The 24,006-nt window shown below is 39.2% G+C and overlaps 1 protein-coding gene and 1 long non-coding RNA gene across 11 annotated transcripts in view; one reads left to right on the forward strand and one right to left on the reverse strand.

Annotated features, from left to right (window-relative positions):
• The window catches only part of LOC121674258, a 116,202-nt gene that overhangs the window by 56,528 nt on the left and 35,668 nt on the right, over positions 1-24,006 (reverse strand). The window contains exons 3-5 of one of the 2 annotated variants that reach the window (XR_006019505.1): positions 19,718-19,776; positions 11,148-11,201; positions 911-1,215 (exon numbers count right to left, since the gene is read on the reverse strand). This is a non-coding gene — a long non-coding RNA (uncharacterized LOC121674258). Of the gene's footprint in view, positions 1-910; positions 1,216-11,147; positions 11,202-19,717; positions 19,777-24,006 lie in introns of those variants that run through there. The other variant, XR_006019506.1, reaches the window with a different exon arrangement.
• Positions 1-24,006, forward strand: part of PDE5A (phosphodiesterase 5A) — a 107,291-nt gene that overhangs the window by 55,609 nt on the left and 27,676 nt on the right. For 5 of the 9 annotated variants that reach the window (XM_042048475.1, XM_042048476.1, XM_042048478.1 and 2 more), the window contains 6 exons: positions 12,337-12,919; positions 13,607-13,696; positions 20,718-20,789; positions 21,872-21,961; positions 23,197-23,334; positions 23,800-23,867. In XM_042048475.1, coding sequence (XP_041904409.1) covers positions 12,337-12,919; positions 13,607-13,696; positions 20,718-20,789; positions 21,872-21,961; positions 23,197-23,334; positions 23,800-23,867 — 1,041 coding nt within the window. Of the gene's footprint in view, positions 1-84; positions 242-443; positions 535-698; positions 861-1,153; positions 1,233-12,336; positions 12,920-13,606; positions 13,697-20,717; positions 20,790-21,871; positions 21,962-23,196; positions 23,335-23,799; positions 23,868-24,006 lie in introns of those variants that run through there. The other 4 variants (XM_042048483.1, XM_042048484.1, XM_042048481.1 and 1 more) reach the window with 4 other exon arrangements.

Raw genomic sequence — 24,006 nt, forward strand, 5'->3', positions numbered from 1 at the left:
GCCTCGAACGAGAAAGAACTGAAACCACCACGCAGCAGCTCGGCTGCCACCGAGGGGCACATGCGGCTCTTCCCCGCGGGCTCTCGCCTTCAGCCCCCGGCCCGCGGCCACTCTACGGCGGGGAGCGCCCGCTCGGCACGGCGAGCCGCTCAGTGAAGCTGTCCCAGCCTCGGAGCTCCCTGCCTTAGACTTTTAGTTATTTGTGTTCTCCTCGGTTCAAAACAGACATGGTCAACTTCTCGTGAGTAGCAAGCAACTATGTATTTCCCCGCCCTGCGAAGTAGGTAGAAGCCTCAAAGGGCATCTGCTATCTCGGGGAGGGCGGGTTGTGTAAGTACTTAGTCATCTCAAAACAAAGCGCTGCTCTTCAAGAGCTCCGTCACCCTGTGGGTTCGTCACCTTTTTTGACATGAGGGCGGCCCCCGGAGCGGCGAGGGCTACGGGTTAAGTGCCGAGGGAGCTGACGAGCCGTGCGCGGTACATTCGAGACCGGAGCTCCTCCCGAGGAGGAGGGCGCAGAGCCCGTCCAGCCGGGTGAGCGCCTCTGGGACGCTGCGCCTTCCCCCAGGAGGGAGGCGGGGGTGCAGCCCGGGCAGGGCGGTGGGCAGGGAGGGATCCCTGCCCGGATGAGCGGGGTGCAGCGCCGGGCAGGGAGGGATCGCTGCCCGGGGAGCGGGCGCGCTGCCGGCAGGGGGCGGCGCGGGGCCGGTGGGCGCCGCCGCTGCTCTGGGGCGGCCGCTCCGCGCTCGCCCCTTCTCGGTGCCGGTTCCTGCGAAGAACCCAATATTGAGGACCTGAAGAGCTCGTCTGGGCATTTCCCCCCCTTGGCTTGACATGCTGCCTTTTGGAGATAAGACGAGGTATTTGCTCACTGTTGTCACACACTTCAACAGCGGGACTTCAAGTTGAATTGGAATAAATTCGGCTATTTTTAGAAGTGGGGTCAGGTTTCCATTTTGAATATTTTCCGATAAACAAAGCAGTGGGGATACAGAGCCCGGGCGATCTGCAGTATATCTTAGCGGGAGCTCGGGTTAGTAAGTCTTGCGGTTGGCTCCTCGGACGCGCCGTCTCCGCGGGCTCGCTCGCTCCTCTCTCCGCTGCGCTCCCGCTCCCGAGCCGCTCGCACCATCTGCTCACCGCTGCTGGTTTGCTTCTTTCCCGGTTCACTTAGCAGGGATGGATGCATTCTGAATGAGGTTTTGCTGCTCCTCTCTACATGGGATGGGGCGGTAAGAAGAGAAATCCCCATTAATAATTGACTCGCCAAGAGCTAGAAAGCTTCAGGGGTCACCTGCTTGCTTGTGACCATCTGTCAGACAGTCCCCTTTCTTCTGCTGCTGCTTCCTTAGGTTCATTTAACAGGAAGAAAAAAATGCCTTTAGAAGTGTCTTGTAAATGTTAGTTTGTTTTTTGGGGTTTTTTTTTAAGGCTGTGAATAGGTGCAGGATGTATAGATGGAAGTAGTTAACCTTGATGCTCTCCAGAACACTAGTACATGGTGTGGCACTGAAGGGCAGCTTGTTTGCCCAGGAAATAGGGTGTTAGCAGGTTTGAGAAGTAGCATTTTCCTAGTTCAGCCTGTCACACTTTCTTTGGGAACTGGATGTAGTATTGGACAAATAGGAATACTAATTAATAGTAACCACTGTGTCAGATTTCTTTTACCCATGGGCAGGTTCGGTTAGACTTTTTTTTTTTTCATGCTGAGGCACAGTTTTGTGTTTGTACCATTCTGAAAAAGGCAGTAGTTCAGAAAACACAATTCAGTCGAGTCTCCGTGATGGCGATGCCTCTGCAGTTAGAGATGGGTTTGCAGGAAAACTGTTGACTTTTGAGTCCTTGCTTGGCAACAATTCTGTGATGTTTTTGAAATGATGGAAACATTGCAATTGTCTCAAAACTCTCTTCTCTGCTGTCTTGCATGGAATGTTTTTTAGTCCTTATTGTAGAAATAGAAAACTATATATAATAAGGAATACCTATTTTATGTGTAAGTTTGTATTTGAAAAGACAAATGACAAATTACTTGACTATGTGGGTTCAAAGATGATAGCATGTAGAGCTAAGTAGTTTGAAAGAACTGCTGTACTTTGTAAAGAGGTTTAATGCTTCACTTGGTAGTGTTATTTAGAGCTTGAAAAGAGAAAACTATAACATCTAATACCATGCTTTGTTTTAGCTGAATCTTTGTAGAGCAGCTAACACTGAACAAAGACTATGCTGTTAATGTTTTGCTACTTAGCATTATATTTACTCCCTGAAGTAAAGCAGTGTTCCTTGAGCTAGTTTCAACTCTCTTCTAATCAGAATTTACTGCTTCTCTTTTTTTTTTTTTGTTTTGTTTCATAATATACCAAAGTTCTCACAGATCCTGAAAGCAATAGACCAAGAAGTTAGTTAATTTAGTATCTTGCGGAGCACAGAGGCATATTCAGCTGCACGTTGTGAGGCACAATTGCTAATGGATAGTTTCTGTATCTGTTTCTCAAATACTTCTGCATAGGAATAGAAAAAGATCACCAGCTCCATCACTTATGACTGTATCATACCAGCCGTATTAATGATCATATTAATGAGCTTTGAGTTAGAACCTAATTTAACAATTTTATAATGAGTGTTGAATAGTTCATTTATTTTTTTCTCCAATTAATTAATTCCCTCAGTGTTTTATATGGTAGTTCTGTCAGTAATTTCCACACACAAAGAAGTTTTAGTTAGGTGTCTAAATAATACTTATAATATGTATGCTTTGTGTGGTGTTACACCTGCAGATTTTTTAAAGTATGGGGTTAGGGTCCTTATCTCATATAATTGAATAGTTGCCCCCGATCCAGTTTGCATAGGGCAGTTTGGTATCAGTATCTGTTGTCATGGTTTAAATAAAAATTGTATTTTCTGGCAAGGTGGCACTTTAAAACGTGTTTCTTTCTATTCACAATTTGTTCATAAAGTGACAACTGTTGAAGTCACTGTGTTCCCCAGTCCATGTTCTGGATTCTTGCAGAGAAGGGCTGCAGGTCTGCTTAACAGGTGTGCACCTGCATTCCTGTCTGCCCTACAATGTGTTGTACAAGATGAGCACATTCCAAGGGCTTACACCTCGTATTTTGATCTGCAATGCCTCGAGGTTGGTAGTGTCTGCAGGAAGGCCACATCCTGGCCTCTTTCCAGGCTGGGCTGGCTTTATGGATATTCTCTGATAACACTGCATTGATTGAACTCCACCTGTGCAGTGCGAGGCTACAATTCTACTTTAAATCCTTCCTCCTTTGAGTAGGTGAACAAACTGGGATCCCATGAGTAGGAAGGTATGGAATCACTTATTTATTACTTTATTTCGTCCCAGGGAGACGAGTGCTATGTGGAGACAATATAAATAGCTGTTATCCATGAGGTGCTGTTCCAGGATGATCAAAGTGCAGCACAACAAATGGGAAGTGGGTCACCAGCACACTCGGGGACGAGATGAATTTGGTTCACTCAGTGAGACTGTACTGGCTGACAAAACTTCTGGCTGGAGTTTGGTACTGCACACCTAAGGGTCATGAGTTTTTAAATGCCAAGCTCTGACAAAATTTAAGCTTTTTTTTTTTCCCCAGCTCTTGTTGTTTTTCCCCTTCCAAAGTTTTCGAATTGTCTATCATATTCTGGCTTTCCAGAAGCAGAAACATTTTCAAGTAGGGCAATTCTTCTTTGTTTCTACAACTATAGTTGTTCTAACTAGACGCTATAAAGGTGTAGTCTGCAGGTTTTTGGGGGTTTTTTGGTCACATTTATGGCTAAATTCATTACCCTTTTTGTCTTCCTGAAGTTTTATCTTTTTATGTTCTTTTAAAAAAAAACAAGCCATGCATTGCCATGCTCAAACATCGCACTTACTTCAACCCACTATGGAATATTTCTGTATTTCTGACTTCCTGTTTGTCCCTACTTTTAAAAATACAGGAGTGATTCTCTCTTAGTGCTCTTTGCACTCAGAAGACTGCCAAAACAGCCAAGGTAAAATTTCTCCTCTCGATTAGAGGTAACTGCATTGTTACAGGCAGTTTTTGTCTGATTCCCTAAAAGTATGGTGTGATGAAAACAAATTATTGACCCAAATCTTGTATGCCTTTCAGTGGAAATAAGATTACTTTGTTATAAGTACATCTTGGCTTATTAGCAGGTTTGAGAAATATTTACAAATGAATTTAGGTGGGGTTGTATTTGGAAAAATAAATGTCCTTAACAGCATGGTATTTCACAGTGCTTCACTGAGGATTCCAGAACTGATGTTTACTGGGAAACTGTGCTAAAATTCAGATATTGCATTACTTGAATATATCAATTACATTCATTACTTTCAAAAAACTCAAGCACAGTTGTTTGGGGTTTTTTTTTTTCTTCTTGATGGCTGGTGGACAATCAATCTGTAATGTGCTGCCTGCGGTACTACATTACTCAGGACATTTGCCTTCCAGTCTCTGTCTAGAGGACTTTTAAAAACGTTGTTCAGTTTGAGCCAGCTATCTGAAGTGTCATAATATTACGTGTCATAGGCATTCTGTGCATTGGGAATGCATGTGTGCTTAAATTTTTGTAATTGAATGAAAATTCTGATTTTCAAAGAGCTGTTGGAGGTTTTCTGCACTGAAATGTGCTGTGGCCTATGTTTTTCTTTAAAAGGTATTGCATACAAAAAACGTAATAATCCTAAAAATGCACAGGTATGAGCCATATGCACTCCTAACATGACCTTGCTAAGTGGACAGTGGGCTTTGAACTTCCATGATTGATTCAACAGCTTTCTACTGGGGGCATAGAATCCTGTGCTGATGGTTGGCATATGCTGAAAGGGTGCTTGCTTTTCTAAGTTACCCAGCGTGAAGCATTTACAAGAGGGCTGCAAACCCACTGATTCTTGGGACCATGGCTTGAAAACCACAGGAAGCAGTGGTATCAATGCAGGGGATCAGAGTATTTTCTCCCACCTACTTGGTTTTATTGGATGTTTACTGAGCTTTTCTGAGAACTGAGTACAGGAAAAAAAAAATCAATTTCTGTGAAATCTTGGAAAGTTTTCTTGTTGGTGTAATGATGTTCATAGTTATGCCACTTATAAATAATGTATCCATATCCTCCCTTATGCCTTTCTTGATAACAGCAAAGTTTTAAGATCATCCCAAAATATTTTTAACTACTGATGCAAAAAGCATTCAGGAAGGTAAGGAATGTTACCCATATTCATCAAGTTGTAAACATGATTGAGTACTTCTGGCATTTGTTGTTGGAAATGAAGTGAGGTGTGTGCTGGAATATTTTGGAAACAATCTCTTAAACAGCAATTACTGCAGACTGAAGAAATTGTCATTTGAGAAACGATAAGAAACCACTTACTAGCAATTTACATCTTAAATTCCCCCAAAGCTCTAAACTGAACTTCTACACAGAATTTTTGGTGTGAAGATGAACTAGTTAGCAGAAACTGAGAGGCTACAAGGAGAATGTGCTTTTACTCAGTTCTGCTTGCCCTTGGTGATAAACAAACAAACAGGTTTGCACAATACATTAATTAAAATACACTGGTAAACCTTAGAGGATGGGTAGAAAGTAAGATGGAGTGAAGTACTCTGACAGTTAACATCCCTTTTTGCCTCCTTCTGTTTCAGGGTAACTACTACCATATAAAAGTATAGTTTTGATAATGCCAATAGGCATTGAAATCTCATTTCCATCGTTGGGTGGTTTTTTGGCTGTAACTGGGCAGATTTTAGAGAACAGGGTCAAATTTCTGGCAACTGGGGAGAAAAGTGGAGCTGAGGCATATATTGCCACTGCAGAAGACTCAAGAAAGTTCAATATTTCTTTGATTTCTAAATTGTAGAGGTTCATGCAAGTTCTGTGTTAGGTATCTGCTGCAGAATCCTCTTGTGAGGAGGATTTAGGCAATACATTCTTGACTTGAACTAATATGCTACCACCTATTATCATTTTCCCCATTAAAGCATTTTGGTTTTGTCGTGGAAAAAATACATTTAATAAAACCACAGTATAGAAGCATTTATCTTCCTTACTGGTAAAGAAACATACATAAATTTACATGGAATACTTTCTCATTTATATGATTTACTTGAAGAAAACTATATTAAAAAAAAAGGTTTTAAATACAAAAGGAGCTATTTGTGAAGTGCCAGAAAAGAAGCCCATCTCAAATAGCCCTCGTGGATAACACAATGGTTGTGATTTCACATTGGGTCTGGCACTGAAAATATAGCCACAAAATATATTTGCTTAGTAAAGGATATATCTTTTCCCACTTATTTGTGCATTATGGAGAGCTCACCCCAGCAGAGAGAGCCGTCCCAGAGCCTCTGCACCACTTAAGTCATACTTAACCCCTGGTTTAGGAATTTAAGGGGAACTGAAGTTGTGCCAAAAGCTTAGGTGAGGTCTCCAAGCAGGTGTGACCTTACCTCGTAATCCATCTTTCACTAAAAGTATTGATATTGCTTTCCACAACAAAATCATTTGGTACCTACTTATTTTTAATTTTTTTTTTTTTTTTGAGTTTGGAGCAAGAAGCAAACATATAGAGGAGAAATAAAGGTCATGTTTTAGAATTTGAACTTTAATCCCTGAGGATTTATTCTGTCTTTCTTTATAGTGCAAATAGAAAGTCTCTTCTGTGGAGGAAAGGATTCTTGTAAAAAGTGAAGCTTGCATTTAGGTTATTAAAGAAAACTTGAAAATAGCCAAGAATAGCCTGTCAGTGTTAGTTTTCCAATTTGAGTACTTTTGCTACAAATAATAAAGCAACCTCTGCCCTCTATTAAAAAGAGCATTTAGACAAGATTAAAATTTCATCATTCTAAAAAGTTATTTCTGTCTCTCATGAGCATAGTTTGAATCAAGAATTCATGTTCTAAATTAAGAACTGTATTCAAACAGAAGTCATTTGTACCACTTGAAATGTTTAAAGCTAAATGTATGCTAATATATTTGACCAAGTTGGGCTAAAAAACTGGCAGTGTCATACTTCATATTCCAGAACTGCTTGCCTACCACTGTGAGAAATGGCATCTCCACTAACTATAATTGGGAAGGGTTTAAGAAAAAACAACTATTGTTTTTGTAAATCTCCTCTTTTAGTCAGTTTGAAAACACTTCTGTCAGTTTACTGTTTCCATCTAGTGAGGCCTTACACAATTTATTTAAATATTTTCACTGCTAGGAAAGAGACAAAACCACTTAGAATGTGACTGTGAAATAGGACGTGCTAGAAAGAAAATGGGAAGGCAAGTGTAATATCCAAATGGCTTTGCATTTCAAACTCATTTGCTAAAACATAATAGTTTTAGAGTTTTTGCTAATGCTTCAAATGATTTCCATGTCTAAATTATGTCAAGATGCTGGAGAGAAATTCGAAGACATCTAGTGGTTATTTTATGGAAGGCAATTGAGAAACTAGTTACGAAGTTCAGCTTGAAATATTGTTGATTTCAACACTGGCAGGGTTAGGCCACAGGAATTCAGACACTTGAAAGCTGGCATTTTCTAGCTGGCAAGTTTGTAATCCCTCTCTTAAAGTGTGTTATCAGTAACTGTTGGTTTGAATGAAAAATTAGCAGAACAGACCATGCAACTACTAAAACATTACGCATTGTATATATGAATGGTTTGTGAGCAACAGAGAAAATGGGGAATTATTTGCTGTTTCACTGGAAGCTTCTTATCGCTGTGTTCTGTTACAGAACTGCAAGTGTTATGCATTCTTTGTGCAAGATAAGTAACATACAGTTTTTACTGTCACTGTTGCATCTCAGTGTTACCTTTGCATTCTGTTTTTTGCACATTTTCTCCAAAGGTGCCAAGCAGTTGTGCTGAACGGTCACATTGGTGTGTTCTTACATAGGCATCGTGGTTATATATGTGTAAACAAGACAATCACAATCTGGCTGTTAATATTTAAACATCTTCACTGGGTTGGGGTTCTTTTTGAGAAGTCTGCTGTGTACTTTGAAGATAATCACAGTGAAGCAAAGATGGGTACAATAAATTATTTAATATTCCCAGTGTATGAGTAGAATAGTGATTAGTGTTGTCAGTGTGATTTGATGCATATGGCACAGGAAATACAGAAAGGTTCTCTTCAGCTCTACTTGTGCCCTCCTGCATGACCTGGCTCAAGACATGTTGCCTGTGTTTTCTCAACCATCTTTCATCATGATTTTCTATTTTTATTGCCTATAAATACTGAAAACTTCATGCTCTAGGGACAGGTCTACCTTCTGTGCAGCATTTAACAAGTTGGGGCCAAAGGAATCTTTCTTAATTCCCCTGAAGTGCACAAGGTCTTGTGAACTGCAGATTATGTGTGCTTGTATATAAGCAGTGATAGAGGGAAGAACCATGCAATTTTTTTTTCTTCAATGTTTTGCCTGCCATTGCATTTTTATCCTCTTCTTAGCACTATCTCTTCAAGATTTCTCTCCCATTTTGTCGTCTGCTGATGAAGTCACCAGCCAAATTCAGCTGTCACTGCTGTCATGTTTTATAGAGGAAAGATCGGATTTGGCTGATAGAAAGGACTAAAAAATGGTTACTTCATATTCTACTATTCCTGTTCATGAACTCTGGGATAAATTACAGCTTTCTTGAGTGAAGGTTCATATTAAAGGATCATATTGCAGTAAAGGAGGCATGCAGGTCATGAGGAATGGATGCTGTAACTCCTCAACATGCAGTGATTGCCACGGTGGGATAGAGACACTGCGTCAAGTTTAACTGTCTGCATGGATCACTATGGATCCGTATCTGCTCCTGCAACTTCTAAACCACAGCCAGGTCTTGTCCTTACAGTCAGCTCTTGACAATGCCAATGCTTCCTGAACACTGTTCACATGAATAGTCACAAGTGTTTGTTTCTTCCTGCAGTCCTTTCAAAATGACATCTTAATTGTACATGGCACTCATTGCTAATTTCCAGGAACCTCAGTTGTGGCTCAGGACATGTCTGGTGTCAGATATCTGCTGAGCTAATTCTGTGCTATGAGACTACTTGTGTTGGTCATAATACCCTTCTTGTCATGCATTGTTAAATAGGACTGAGTGTCAACAAGCAAATTAATGTCAAGACACTGAGAGATTTTAAATAGAGTTAGAATACGTCAGCTCATGCGAAATGCTGGTTCTTTCAGCCGTGTGTGTAACTGGGTGAGTAAAAGGAGCTAAATAGTTTCCTTGTTAGAAGAGGCATTTGGTAAAGGTCACTGAACACTGTTCTTTTTCCAGTTGAATTTGAATGGCTTTCCTGTTGCTCAAAGTAAAATGCTTAAATGGTTTGAAGTTGAAAACGATGCTTTAACCAGTTTAGTTAAGGGTTTGTTGTTAATCTAAAGAGCTTTCTGAGAATCACACACTATGTTGGCAAGTTACTGAACCATCATCCAAGAGACATTAAAGGACAAGAATATCTTACTCATAATTATGCAGCTCCACATATAGTTCTGTTCTGTTCAATGTTTAAGAGCTTCATAAAGAGTGCAGATACCCAACAAGTAGTCAGTTCTTGTTAAACTTAATTCCTTTCATGTGAAAGGTTTTTCAGCTATGGTCCACATCCCTCAATAACCTTCATAAGAAATGTATGCTTATTTTACGCAGTAAAAAAGCAAGAGGGTAAAAAATTAATAATCTCACGGCCACCTGTTTGAGAACAGGTATTAGAATTCAGAGTACATTGTTCTTACTGATTGCTACTCCTACACCATTAAGGCCTGGGGAAATCATAGAACAACACTGCAGAATAAATAAAATGACAGGTTTCAACTGATCAAATTTCTGCTTTAGCTTTTGCTTTATGCATGAAGGGTACAGGATTATTTCTCTGCCTTGCATCTTGTATCAACACATCCATGTATGAAAATTCAGTGTAAATCAGGAGAAGGGAAAATGATAGCTTTTTATATTCTCCTTTCCTCAGGAGTAAGTAAGCAGTGAATCAGATTGCTCTGCAAATTGCTGTTGCCCAACAACAGTACAGGCTCATGCCTGTGCATTTTCAATTACATGGCTTCTGGGCCTCATCATTTGTTGGAGAACGCCCTCCATCTGGTACTATGTTATTACTGTGACTTTTCGATCTTACCTTCCATTAATGCCAGTCCTCAGTGCTCAGAAATCAAGTCAGCACACACATGAATCTGGGTCAAGCCACCAATCTTCTTTATCAATTATTCTATACCTACCTTCTTGTGTCTGAGGTTTAAAGGCATCCAGCTGGCATTTTCAGGTTCTTTTCTGCAGCCTTAGTTCTAGACGGTAGTTTTGTTTTGGAGAAGCTAAAATTTCCACGTAATTTTTTATTTTGAGGAGATCAGAGTAAAACAAAAAGGAGCCCTATATAACACATGTGCTGACAAGAGTTACCAGCACTGATTTTAGAGATTGTACTGTATTTACATACAGATTTTTGTATCTTTAGCTTTTTAATTTTCTTCAGGATATTTTTGGTCATTTTAATCAAAAATTTTTACTCTTTCTCATTCAGTTAAATAAATGAAAATTCCAAGTGCTACCAAGTGCTAGCTTCTTATTTTGACTCTCACTGAAACAGCTTTTGCAAGTGTGACACTGTCCTATGCAAATCATATTATGCATTGCACTAATAAATGGTCACAGTCTCCACATGTAATGTTTATCCTGTTTAAGTACTGTAAAGTAATATTGTTAAAGTCAAATTTCTAATAATAAGTTAATTGTTCTTTGCTTCAGTGCAAGAAACACTTGGCTAAAGTAACTCCACAAAAAATTGGCATCACTGCTTTAATAAAGAACAATCATTGGTAGTTTTTAATAATTCAACTTTTTATAGTATGTTTGCCTACAGTTGAGGTCTCCACAGGATACGTGATTGAAAAAACTTTCAAACTTTCCTATCAGAAGTCAAATAAGTTTGCTTTTGTGAATGGTTTGCTATTAAAAATAATATTGTTGGACTTTAGATTTTAATTGATCACTTTGCTTTGAATTAATGGTTAATTGTGCTTGCAGTATTGCATCCTACAACAAAGATAAATTGTGCTGTAAGGAAAATAAGATTGTTGTACAGTGCTTTTCATATGTAACGTACACCAATGCGTGTAACTGATCAGTGGCTGACTAACCTGACTCAGTTCCATGGTTTCATTCAGCTTCACTCTCAGAATTCCTGTGGTCTGCTGAAAAAATAAAAAATATCCCAAATTTAAAACATGACCACCATGAAAGGTTTCCGAAAGATCAGACTTGTTAATAGGATTTTTGCTGTTCCTAGGCTCGTATGTTATGTAATACAGCAAAAACCCATTTCTTCTGAGAGTAGGGCATGTGCTGTGAGGAGTCATCAGCGCTGAGCAAGTGAAACAAAAAGCCCTGTGTATAAAAAAATCCAACCAAATAAAAGACAAAAAGAAACCTGAACAAAAACCCCTCCAATTTTGAACAAGAAAATATTATAGTGATAAAAAAAGTATATTAATGTTATGACAATATACTGTATTTAGTGAGGACATTATTAGGGCTCGCTTCCTCATACTAAGTTAATTTGAGAAACATGGTTAAATACTAGAGATGCATGGTATTTTTTAATTGGTGATGAACTCTTAAAAATACAATTTTAGGGTTATTCAGTATTTGGGGTTGAGTTAGACAATGAGCGTCATCTGCAAGGAAAGGAAATAGGGGAGATGCATGAAAACAGTCTGTTCTTTCACTATTTTGAAGGGGGTTGAATTGGAAATATTCACGTTTCCTTGACGGTTTTTAAACAAAACTTTTATGCTTTGAGTCCAACCAGCATTTTTTATTAACTTGGAGGGCAGGGGAAGCTTACTTAAAAACAGTATATTGGCAACAGAAAAATAGGAAGGGCTTCAGGTGATTGACAGAGAGAATTAAAGTTCAAAATTATCTTTTTAGAGGTTAGGAACAGAAAGTTTTGTCTTCATATGAATATATATATATGTCTTGTACAGAAATGGAATGGGAAGGACTGGAACTTTTCAGTCACAAAATTATGGTGTAAACTTCTGATCTGCATTCTGAAAGCCACAGTGTAAGTGGTCCTCCTCTGCTCTATTCATAATTTCCTCTAGGCAAAAATAGCTTCTTTTTTATGGGGCAGAAAATGTTAGTGCTTAATCTGGGCTAAGTGCTGCGTAGAATTGGAGAATATTGATACAGAAGAGCCTAAAGGTGCTTCAACGTCCTCTGTGTGAAAAGGTTTAGTTATCCTCTTCACAGTGTCAGCTTCCATTGTGCGTTAGAGGATTTTCAGTTCGCATCATTCACTGTATTTTTGGTTTTGTTTTACAGAGAAATGGTTAATGCATGGTTTGCTGAGAGAGTTCACACCATCCCAGTCTGCAAGGAGGGAACCAAGTCCCAGAGTGAAGCCTGTGCCTGTCACCAGCCTGCTTGTGCTGAGACCACCAACTCTGGGACACCAGCGAGGAAAATCTCTGCTTCTGAATTTGACAGACCCTTAAGGCCTATTTTTGTCAAGGACTCGGTAGGAGCAGTGAGCTTCCTCTCTGGCTCTGACAAGAAGGAACAGATGCCTCTGCAATCTCCAAGGATTGAGACCAGTGCAGGGGATCAGTGTTCAAGACTATTAGAACTTGTCAAAGATATTTCTAGTCACTTAGATGTCACAGCGCTTTGCCATAAGATCTTCCTACACATCCACGAGCTGATCGCAGCCGATCGCTATTCCCTGTTCCTGGTATGTGAGGACAGCTCGAATGAGAAGTTTCTCATGAGCAGGCTGTTTGACGTGGCAGAAGGATCCACCCTGGAAGAAGCTTCCAACAACTGCATTCGCCTGGAGTGGAACAAGGGCATTGTGGGTCACGTGGCAGCCATAGGGCAGCCTCTCAACATCAAGAATGCCTATGAGGTAAGCCAAGGAAATTTGTCTTCAGCAATTCTTAAAAAAAGAAGAAGCCACATTAGCAGCTGCTGGAATGTTGTCATTTTAGTCCCTGTATTTGGAGCCATATTGACTTAAAGTGGTCAAGATGCAAACCTGACACCATGGTTTTGGTTATAATATACGTACTACAGACACATGTGCATACAGAAACATGAAGCAAGGACTAAAAAAATCAGAGTTCTATTGAGGTGATTATTCAGAGTTCAATATTGAGGTGAATAAATGAAACAAGCAATCTGATAAAAGCAAAACCACTAACCACATTCATGAAACAGTGTTCCTCTGTGGGCCCATCTCTCTCAGTTTATTTCTGTAATTTCTTGATAAAAATTAAACTAGGGATGGTTAATCCATCAGTATTTTATTATAATGATGGTCTAGGCTCAAAAAAAAGGCTTCTTCTAGGGTTTGGGTTCTTTGTTCTTTATAGAAGTTGTCTTCTACTGGCACTCATGTTCCACACAAATGCTTTTTTGTTGTTAATACACCAATAGTAACGACTTTATGTAATTCTTGGCTAGTAATGGAACCTTTGTTATCCTGGGTAACAATCAAATGAAATATTAAACTTCTCTTAATCTATAAGCCAAGGAAGAAAAAGAACTGGTGTTTAGGCTAGTAGTCTAATAATTGTATTTTTTCTTGTCTCAGGATCCAAGATTCAATGCAGAAGTTGACCAGATCACAGGGTATAAGACTCAGAGCATTCTCTGTATGCCAATAAAGAATCACAGGGAAGAGGTAAGTTGCAATCTTGGGATCACTTCATGTAATACTATTTCCAGTCATGCTGATGCTTTGAACTTTCCTTAGCTGGCAGTCATCATCTTCCAGTATAAAACCATCCTTTTTTTTTTTTTTTTTAAAGACTGCTTACGTTTGTTTAGACTGTAATTTTATCTTATCTAGTTCAGTAATGTAAGCCAAAGGGAACTGTCAGGAAGAGTTTAATCCCAGATGCAGCAGTAGAATATATGTATTTAACTCTAGAAGTGCTGTTTCTGCTTCCTGTACTCAAGTATCTGTCAGCATTAAAGTTCTCTGCACACTTACTGGTCTATCTCAAATTGTGATTAAGTTACTGTACTTCAGCTTAGCCTGTATCTATATTGCTTAATTCAGAGGGCACAAACTCGTTTTTATCATTGTCGAAAAACCTGATTATTTTTACACTCTCTTAACTCAACATGGTTCCTAATTTATTACTTATGAGCTAAGTCTTTGACATCAGGCATTGAAAAACACATGGTGTTGATGTGATTCAGAAAAGTCATCCTCAAGTCATAACTTAAATCACTCCTAATTTGAAACAATGCTAATCTGCTCACTGAACTCTTGTCCATATTTCCTGTCCATGCTGCTTCTCATGGGAGCTCTCTCATCCTGTCTCATGCTATTGCAGTAGGAAGAGTTCTTATTATGGGCTAACAACATCTTCTTGCCCTGAGTATTTGAAGAGTGAATTCAGTAAAGTCCATGAAAGCTAGTGAATGGGGAAAAGATGTGATGCCCTCTTTGTCTTAGAGAGTAAGGAAAGTATGGCTCTATTTTCTTTGATCCTGATGGCCTTCAGCCACATCACCACTTCTTAGAATACTCACAAAATGTAAGGCTCTCCACACAGTGTGTCAGAGCTTTGAAATGGAGATTTTTCTCTCCTGGAATTCATTTATTTTTCAGAACATTTATAGTTTGCTTCCAGACAGCTCAAACTCCCAAAAAGAAATGTTGCCAAGATTGATTTGAAGACATCATACCTTCTTTTTTCTGCTCTTCCGTCTTTCACTCCTCTTGTGGAGTGTCACCTTGACTTCTTCTGCACTGAACCTTTTTTATTTTTTAAAATTATGTGAATTGATTAAACTCCTGCATTAACTTGTTTATTGAATCTTACTCTAGCTGACCCAGATGATCAGCCAGTATTTCCTTTCTTTACATACTGAAAATTTTAGCTTAAATTATTTTGTTCCAGTCTTCCAAGGACAGCACTTGATCCTTTCCTCTCCCACTCCTGCTTAAGTCTTCCCCTTTCTACCTGGCAGCAGCCACTGCTGGCCCTGGGCCAGTGGATGAGCAAAGCAGATGCCATGTGAAGAGCTGTCAGGGACCAGTGGTCCATGTCAGGCTGATGCAAGGCTTCCAATTTCACCCAAGCCATGCCTTTTTCTTTTTGTCAAATGGAAAAAAATGATATGCTCCATGGAACTGGGAACAGAAATGAGCTACAAAGCCCTGCTGGCTGGAGAGTGTGGAAGTGCTCACTTCTCACCAGGTCCTGGTGGTGGGTGGGGGAAGGAATAAGAGCTGCAGTCTGTTTGTCCAGTCCACCATGACTTAAGGGCTGAATAAACCTGCAATGGGCCGTGTCTTCAGCCAGCTTCCTCCTCCTGAGTGCATCAGCAAGTGGAAATGAAGCAGGAATTTGTTTATTTTGACAAGTTCAGCCAACCTGAAGTTTGAGGAGTGTTAGACTCATAGGCAATAATTTGAAGGTACTGAACTGTAGGATTTCTTATGGGAAAGGATGGCAGTTCCTAATTTTTTTCAGAGTTTTACAGTCTCAACCAGAAGGTATTTCTCATTCTTGCTGTAACAAATGACTGACATGTTTTTGGAGAGACGCTGGAGTCAGTGAATCAGTCCTTAATTTTCCATTTGCATTCTGCTGCTTTTTCTGTTTAAAAATCCCCCAAACAACAAAACCAGAATACTGGCTCCTCCCTATTAAAATAATAGATAGATAAAATTTAAAAATCCCCAAAGCCCCTCTAGAAATACTCAGGCTCATGAATGCTGCCTTAGCCCAGGATCTCAGCAATCACAGTGAAAAGATGATTCTGGAAGTCATCCAAGAAGCAACACTGAGAAAGAGGAGCAACTGGGGCTTTCTGTTTGTTTGTTTAGTATTAGTGCTGTTTTTTTAAAACAAAAGAGTCAGTAATTGAGAGGAGGAAAATCTCATGCTGATTACTAAATCCTCTGGGCCTGCTGAAGTATGGAGATTTTTCCAGTAGATGTTTTTCACATTTGTCTATATTTCCACGAGGCATGTGAGAAACCAAAGTCTCATTTAAAAATAACAGCTAGTAAGAAATTCCATAAATGAAAAGAAAACAATTGGATTCACAGAAGAGTTCACAGGACCCAGGAATTAGTAACAATGAGACACACTGCAGTGCAGTAAGAGGGCTTTACCTTTGCACAGACACACATGAAGAATGGAATTACATCAACTTAATACTAAAACAACTTTTGTTAATCCCCTGCTCAACCTATTCTTGCTGACACAAATGCCACAGACACGTTGCATTTCAGATGCAGAAAACTCTGCTGATCATGTCCTGTAAGATCAGCTTTTCTCTTCTGGTGATTCTTCTGTAAGAGGAGAGAACTGTATACAGTTATGTAGACATTAGTAGGTAAGAGGTGCTGCTTAGATTATTGATGTGAATCAGAGAACACAGCAAAACCTTCAAAACACACTGAATTTTTATCCTCAGTAGTATAGAAGTGATGAAAAGTTACTATTGCCCGGTTTGTGCCACAGAGTTACCCTGGTCATTTCTTGTGCAGGAGGAAACTGGTACTGCTGGCACCAGGCTTTAGCTGTAGCTGTTCACCTGAACCATTCCAGTGCTGTGGGGCTTTTCAGAAATCAGGGCCTTACCACTGCTGGCAGAAGGCCCAAGTGTGGGGCAGTTCAGCACTGTGTATCTCAAAAAGAAGCTTCTCATTCCTGGTGTGTCCTCAAGCCTCTAATTCTTCAGAAGCTCCAAATGGTACTGATTTGCTTCCTAGAGCTCCTGTAAAGTCAGTAAATGCAGTGGCACATTCCTCTGGTGTTGTTTGGTCTTGGATTCAGAGACCCAGGAAAAGCATTACAGAAGTTGTTGCAAATAATTATCACCTAGAATGTCTCCATATGGTTTTGTAGACACTTGTAAACAAAGTCATTTCAACAGGACTGGATAGGGAATAGAAGTCCTTGCTCCATTCCTTAGCTTAAACCAATTTGTGGAGCTCTCCAGAGCTGATGGAAGACTCTACAGCTCTCCAACAGGTCTGGAATACCTGGAGAATGGATGGTCTCTGAAGCACAGAGCCACCACAGCTACCATACAACATCTCCAGGAATGACACAGTTTTCTGTTATTGTTGCATTTTTTTCTGTTTGAGCTGTGCATAATAATTTGCATAGAAGTCAATCTCAGTGTAATTTCTACTGAAATCTGTAGGACTTTCTCATATGGAGCTTTTAGCTGAATTAACTGAGACCTCTCTCCCAGGCTGTGAGTAAGTAAGATTGAATTTCCTAGTAACTGGCTTGCGAAATGTTGGGGTTTTTTCCTGGCAGCACTCACTCAGTTTGGCTTGTTGTTTACTGGGCCCTGTCTCCTGTCACTGAGAAGCTCTTCCAAACAAATCAGGGGTGCTACTCTTTACACCAGCCTTTGAAAATACCCTGTTGAATTTTATTGTGCAAAATGGGACTGGGCATGTCACAGTTAGCCAGCTGAGTAATTTTCTCCCCTTCAGATATCACATGTCCCAGTCATTGCAGGAGAGAGCAGGTCTAGCCAAGCTGTCTTTGAACAAACTCCCTCAGTTCCAGCAGCAGTCTTGATGCAGGATTATGGAGATCAGTAATTTGCTTCTTGGATGGATTTTCAGCTATGCTGAGACACACATTATAGTAGCTAGACGGCTGCAAAGCGTGGAGGCTACTGCTGGCATCAGTGATAGAAGAGGATGTGAAGTTTTTGTTGATAAAAAATGAAAGTCTGTAAATACAGTTCTGTCCCTGCAGGATAATTTTACAAGGTTGAACCAAACCTCTACAAGACCAGGAGAGCAAAGTAAGTAAACCACTTTGTCTTCTGAAGTGGGTATGCTCTCTTATCAAAAATGTCAAGTTTCCCATTTTCTGTTACCATTCTTTGGCTTTAATGTAATATTTCTTCAGGTGCCAGCAAAGTAAATAAAAAATTTATCTCCTTAAGAAGCAAAATTAATTACAGTTTTAAGTCAGCTAAAGTAAGAACCTACTAAAAAAGGCACCAGCTGCCTGTAGAGCTGGAACAGCTTTCAAAGTTAGGCCTGTGATTCTAATGTGCAAAAAATTGCAGCATGAAACAATCCAGATAAAATCCAGAGCACAGTCATCAGCATTGAAGTCATCAGCCATCACCTACTGGGTACTCAAGGTAGACTGCTACTTTGAGAGGCAGGACTCAGCTATTGCAATAAAACAGTAAAAATAAAGTTCTCTGATAATTAGAAGAAATCTCCTTGTAATGTGGATCAGGATTTATTAAATTGGAAAAGTAGCACAGACAGAAAAGAAAGGTTAAAGAACAAGTACTGGAAGATGACTGGTGTTACCAGCAAGAATACAATCAGGAAAGCTGTGTTCAGATGTGGTAAAACACGTGTGGGTATTGACTCAGCAATGGATGGAAGGTTTGATCTTCTTTGGGACTTAGGGAAAGTAAGGGAACAATTCCATCATCAGAATTGCTTTTTGTCTTTATGGTATATGTCTGCATTATGTGATCTGAACGGAAAATAGCAAAGTACTTGGTTTCTGATCCAAGGGGAATTTCCTTCTCCTCACCCCTTAGGCTCTTTCAATACAGCAAACCTGGAAGAAGGCTCTTGTTGGGAACTGCAGAGGACTCCTCTAGATACACTATGTTCTGTAATCCCACCTGCCTAGTCCATCTGGGGGAAAGCTCAGGAAAAGGAGCGTGTAGCACTCCACTGTACACTGCTTACTTAAGTGATTAGGCCATACACTCGCAAATGTCAAAGCATAAGCAGGTCCTAATTACATCAGTCTTTTCCTTAGCCTTAGTTTTCTTCGGTCCATAGTAATATCTTAAGCTTTTTTAGTTCCCTGTGTAGCTGAGCCCAGAGCAGTTGGTCACCTTTGATTCAGTTTTTCTGCTGGTGCAAGCATAACTCCCAGCTGGAGATCGTGGCTCAGGCCTATTGTTATGTCTGATTTGTTTAGAATAAGTTTTAAAAATGGGGATTTGGGTTTCATATTGTGCTTAGTATTCTCTAAAATGCAGGCCTATGTTCTCCATGGCCCCAAATGCTACCACATGATTGACTTTTGTCCTAATTACATAATTACTTTAGTAACAGGAGCAGATCCTCTCGAGTTTCTTACATCTTCTCCTAATTACCTGGTTGCAGGCAAGACTCCAATGGCTAAAAAATGCCTGTCTGAAGTTTTTCTCATTACTGTCTCTGCACCATATTCTATGGAATTCAGAGAAGTGCACTGAAATTTGTACTGATATAAATGAAGCCAGAATTTGGACCAGTTTAATTTTTTAAACTGCTCATTTTGTATGAAAAAGAAATGGCCCAATACAAAGTTGTCTGGAAGCTTAGAATGCCACTGAAACAGCAACAAAAAAGAAGACGGTTTGTATATACACAGAATTTTTATCCTAATCAAGCCAACATGAATTTTTAGCAGGTTTGTTCTCATTACTTCCTCCTGTTTCAGTTAAAACCCTTTATTGAAGGACCTTATCAAAGATCTAAGAGTGACCATTGCTCTTGGAACACCTGCCTTTGTTAATGCATCTGAAACCTGGAGCACTGATGAAAAGAGCCTAATTTGTCTTTTTTTTTTTTCTGTATTAATATGGTCCTTTTATTATTTTCTTATAGCTTTTTTTTTTAAGCACTGCAGGCTTTCCTTTCATGGAGGGGATGTATTTAGACAACCAACATGAAAGTACTCACCTTTTGGGTGAAAAGCCTCTGGCCTCATTGAAGTTGTCTTAGCTCATGCTGGATCAAAACTGGAAAAAAATAACAAAACCCAAAATCAATACCCAGAGAAGACAGTGGCATGAGAAGAGGTCTAAGCATTAACCTCTGCACATGTTGGTTAACATAAAAGCATAATAAGTGGTTAAGGGATTTGCTTTCATTCAAAGTCTGCCACAGAAGTATACAGGCTAGTGGTACATTGTTACTGCAGAAAGGAAGTTCACTGGATGAGAAATATTCCTCACTGAAGTAAATGAGAGGTTGACTGTGGGAAAAATTGGGTTGTATGGAATGGAGCTGACAGCGAAGCTTTATTTCAGACATTTTTGAGCCCACAGTTGGCAGTGATTCATGTTAAAGAACAATGGCCTTACTTACAGCATCAGTATTTTGGGAATGCTAGGCTGAGAGATAGTAAATTGTCTTCTTTTCCATTACAAAAATGAAACCACATGTCTTCCATCAGTTTAGCAGTTACAACTTTAACCATTAATAGTTAAATATAACTTTTTAAACATGCACACCACAGAGTTTCCTCTGATACTGTTTATCCCAAAAAAGCAAGATGAAAAAGATACCATCATTAACACCTTGAATTGGTTTTGCACTGCTTGGACCTCAAACAAAGGAAGTTCTTTGCAGCTTTTTCTATCACTTGTTGTAGTCATGCCAAAAAACCCGAAAAGATCTAAAAGCTTCGCATATACTTTGTCAGATTAATAATACTTTGTCTCAAAAGGAATGGAAACACAGAATTATATTAGGAAAAAGCTAACGTCTTGAAATCCTGTAATCTATGAAGTGTTTATGCCTGAGAGAGAGCCATTTATTATACTAACAATTTCATTTAATAGTCAACCAAGCAAATACATGTAATGATCATTTATTATCTTATATACATATGCCTAGAAATGGAATCCAATTACAGACTCCTAAAAATTAACTAATTTCTCTATTTTGAATACACTAGGTTGTTGGTGTGGCTCAAGCAATCAACAAGAAATCTGGAATTGGTGGCACTTTTACTGAACAAGATGAAAAGGTATAAAAGCTGCATGTTTACGTCTCTTCTGTTTTCATAGGGGAAGGGGATGGATATGTTTTTAATCTTCCTGCTGCTCAGAAATTTTTACATTATTAAAAATTAAACATCTCTGAGAAGGTAAACATTCCTGGAAATACTGCACATTTTTTTTCTTTATGAGGCCATGAGAAATGTGGATGTGAAATAATTTAACTTCTGGATCACCATGTTGTCTGTCATATATCTCTGAAACACAGGCTTACTCTTCTGAAATGCATTGTGAAACTTTTAATGGACATAATTTTTAACCTGGCAATAATAATAATTTTTGACCCACCAAACATAATTTGAATATTAAAATTTGTAGAGTGATTCTCTTTTAAATACCATGTCACTTCTTAGTATAGCATTTTCAGGAAAAGAAAAGCTTTAGATAAATTATGAACAATATATCAGAGAAGCAGAAGAGCAGACAGTAGAACAGATTCCTAATTCTCCCAATGCAGTTGCTTTCCAAAAATTTCCAGACTTCATGTTCAGACTGGTGGGGCAAAAACCAGGCTGTGCTCAGGCTGAAGAAGTTGGCTTAACAATCAGCAATAAAAGAATCAGAATTCACCCCTTCTCTTTGAAAACTTCCCCTTTAAAACAAAATGTACACTGAGTATCTTCAGGCTATCAGAATTAATTCTATCCTGAATGAGGAAAAAACTGTGGGTTTGCTATGACAGCAAATTTTTGTTTTCACTTCCCAAGAGATTGAATTCCCTAAGAGAGTTGTCTGTGGTCAGTTTTTCTAGATAAAATATGCATTGCAGCAAAATTATTTATTCCTTTAAGCTGGATTTTAGATGAACCCTACTTGCACCAAGATAATGATCTTCAGATTTTAGCTTAAAAAAAGAAGGGATTCTTGAGCAAATAAGAAATTGAGTAGCTGAAAAAAACCCAGACCCTGAATGTGCAATTGCCAAAAATAACAAAAATATCAATTAATACTTCAGAGTGAAAACAAAATGTTGCAGTAGCTTATCTTTGAATAGAGTTAAGATGCTGTGGAACATTATCTCTGTGAGATGCTGATGTTAATTTGTCTCCAGGATTTTGCTGCATATTTGGCATTTTGTGGAATTGTTCTTCACAACGCTCAGTTGTACGAGACGTCTCTGCTCGAGAACAGGCGCAATCAGGTATGGCCAACAGGTTTGTCCCAGGGATGCAGAAATTAGGAGGGTTTGCAAGTGATCAGTGCCTCCTCTTCCTGTTTCTGATGTGGTAGTTACTCCTTGGCTGCTTTTAATCCCTGTAACTGAATGCTGTGTGTCTGTGATAAAGCTCTCAGGAGCTGCACTGGGAAGAGGCTGGGCACATTCCAGCCTGGGCTGTGAGAAATGGCCTGTCATGGGGAAGCAGGTAAAGCCAGATGTCAGAAAATTCATTCCATGTTAATATACTTGATATTGACTGAAGTTATCCTGTGGTTCACCATATGTATTAAACAACCAGAGGTGTCACTCTCCAGGAATTTCACGCAGGATTATCCCTATGGAATAGCAGAGGTCATGCGGACTGTTCTTTTCAGCTATTACCACTGTAACCGTCACCAACCATATTTTCAGTAATGATCAGAGGGAAAAGTGAATTTCCTTCAGATTGCTAGAGCTCTGCTTTGGAACCAACTGTGTAATGGTGGTTATTAATGCCATGGCCTTTATGGCTGAATATGCCTGACCTATATGATGTGATAATGTTTTGGAGAAAAGACATAGTCTAGTCTTTTAAATTTAGTGTCACATAGTCTAGTGTTTTAAATTCTTTTCCGGTAGGTCTAAGTTTCCAAGTGATTATCAGTGTTGGCAAATTGGTACAAATTTGGATAATTTATTAATTATGTTTCTTGTGAGGAAAAAAAAAAAAAGAGCACATCTGAGCAGCTAAGGCCTTCAACAGCAGCTTCGAAATACAGCAGACTGTATGATGTTTTCACCACATGAGTTCATTAGGATCTGTTAGAATTACACCAGAGAATAATTGTGTCAGAAGTCTTAAAAAAATGTAAATAACACTGGTTTGAGAAGGCACACATGAGCCATAGGAAAATAGGTTTCCTGTGGACAAGTAACTGTATTGTCTGGATTTCTAAGGTTTCATTTGACCTATTAATGCCAAAATCTCTTCTGCCTCTCTGACCGAAAACATCAGACAGCTAACTGTGCTATTTAATTCTTCCACAAAAAGTGTCAAATTGGCTAGTATTGACTGTTACCTTGCAATCTGTGTGAGAGCCAAAATCTGCTTTTGGTCACAGACATAAAACATTGGCATCCCTGACTCAGGGGAGAGCACAAGACTCAAAGACATTAGTAATGATAATTACTGCATAAATCACGATTAGTCAAACCCTCACAAATGATCTTTTCTTCAGGTGCTTCTTGACCTTGCCAGCCTGATTTTTGAAGAGCAGCAGTCTTTGGAAGTAATCCTGAAGAAGATAGCAGCCACTATAATATCTTTCATGCAGGTGCAGAGGTGTACCATCTTCATAGTGGATGAAGACTGTCCTGTGAGTATGTTTATTTTGTCTGAAAGCAGAAGTGTCCATTGCCTGGGAGTGGGGTGGGCTTCCCTCCATTCTCATATGTTCTGTTGTCTTTTCAACCTTGGTCTTTTCTTTCATGGCATCTGCTCAGGTTGGGTGTTGACATGAGAGGTTTTGGCCTTTGTGTAATTAAAGAATTTCTGTGCTGACATATAAATTTGGCACCACTCAGAAATACTGGCATTTCTTCTCTGGGTCACTGGTAGGGATTCAAAACACTTCAGTGATATTTAAAGTTCTATCAAAAGATATTCTTATGGTAGGATCCAGTATGCTTGATGATAGATGTGAAATGAAGCTAAATAATTTTACACTTGTCTTTAGTACAGAATGTCTCGATAAGTGCAGCAAGGGTTTAATGAATAATACTAGTCTAAATAATGACAACCTTACAGACCTGCGTATTCAAACATCCTCTTGGTATTCCAGGATACATTTTCTAGTGTCTTTCACATGGAATCTGAGGAATTAGAAGATTCAGCTGAAAATCTCAAGAGGTAAACCAATTAATTCAGGCTTCTGTTCATCCCAGGAGAATGCTGAAGAAACTATGCTTTTAATATTCTTTTCATAGTAACAGACTTATTTCAACTGGATCCCATGTATTACTGCTACTTTTATAGAGCAGGTTTTCCT

The sequence above is a fragment of the Corvus kubaryi genome, unplaced genomic scaffold, assembly GCF_017639235.1.
Source record: "Corvus kubaryi isolate FWS band 111438036 unplaced genomic scaffold, C.kubaryi_AGA036_p1.0 67, whole genome shotgun sequence".
NCBI lineage: Eukaryota > Metazoa > Chordata > Aves > Passeriformes > Corvidae > Corvus > Corvus kubaryi.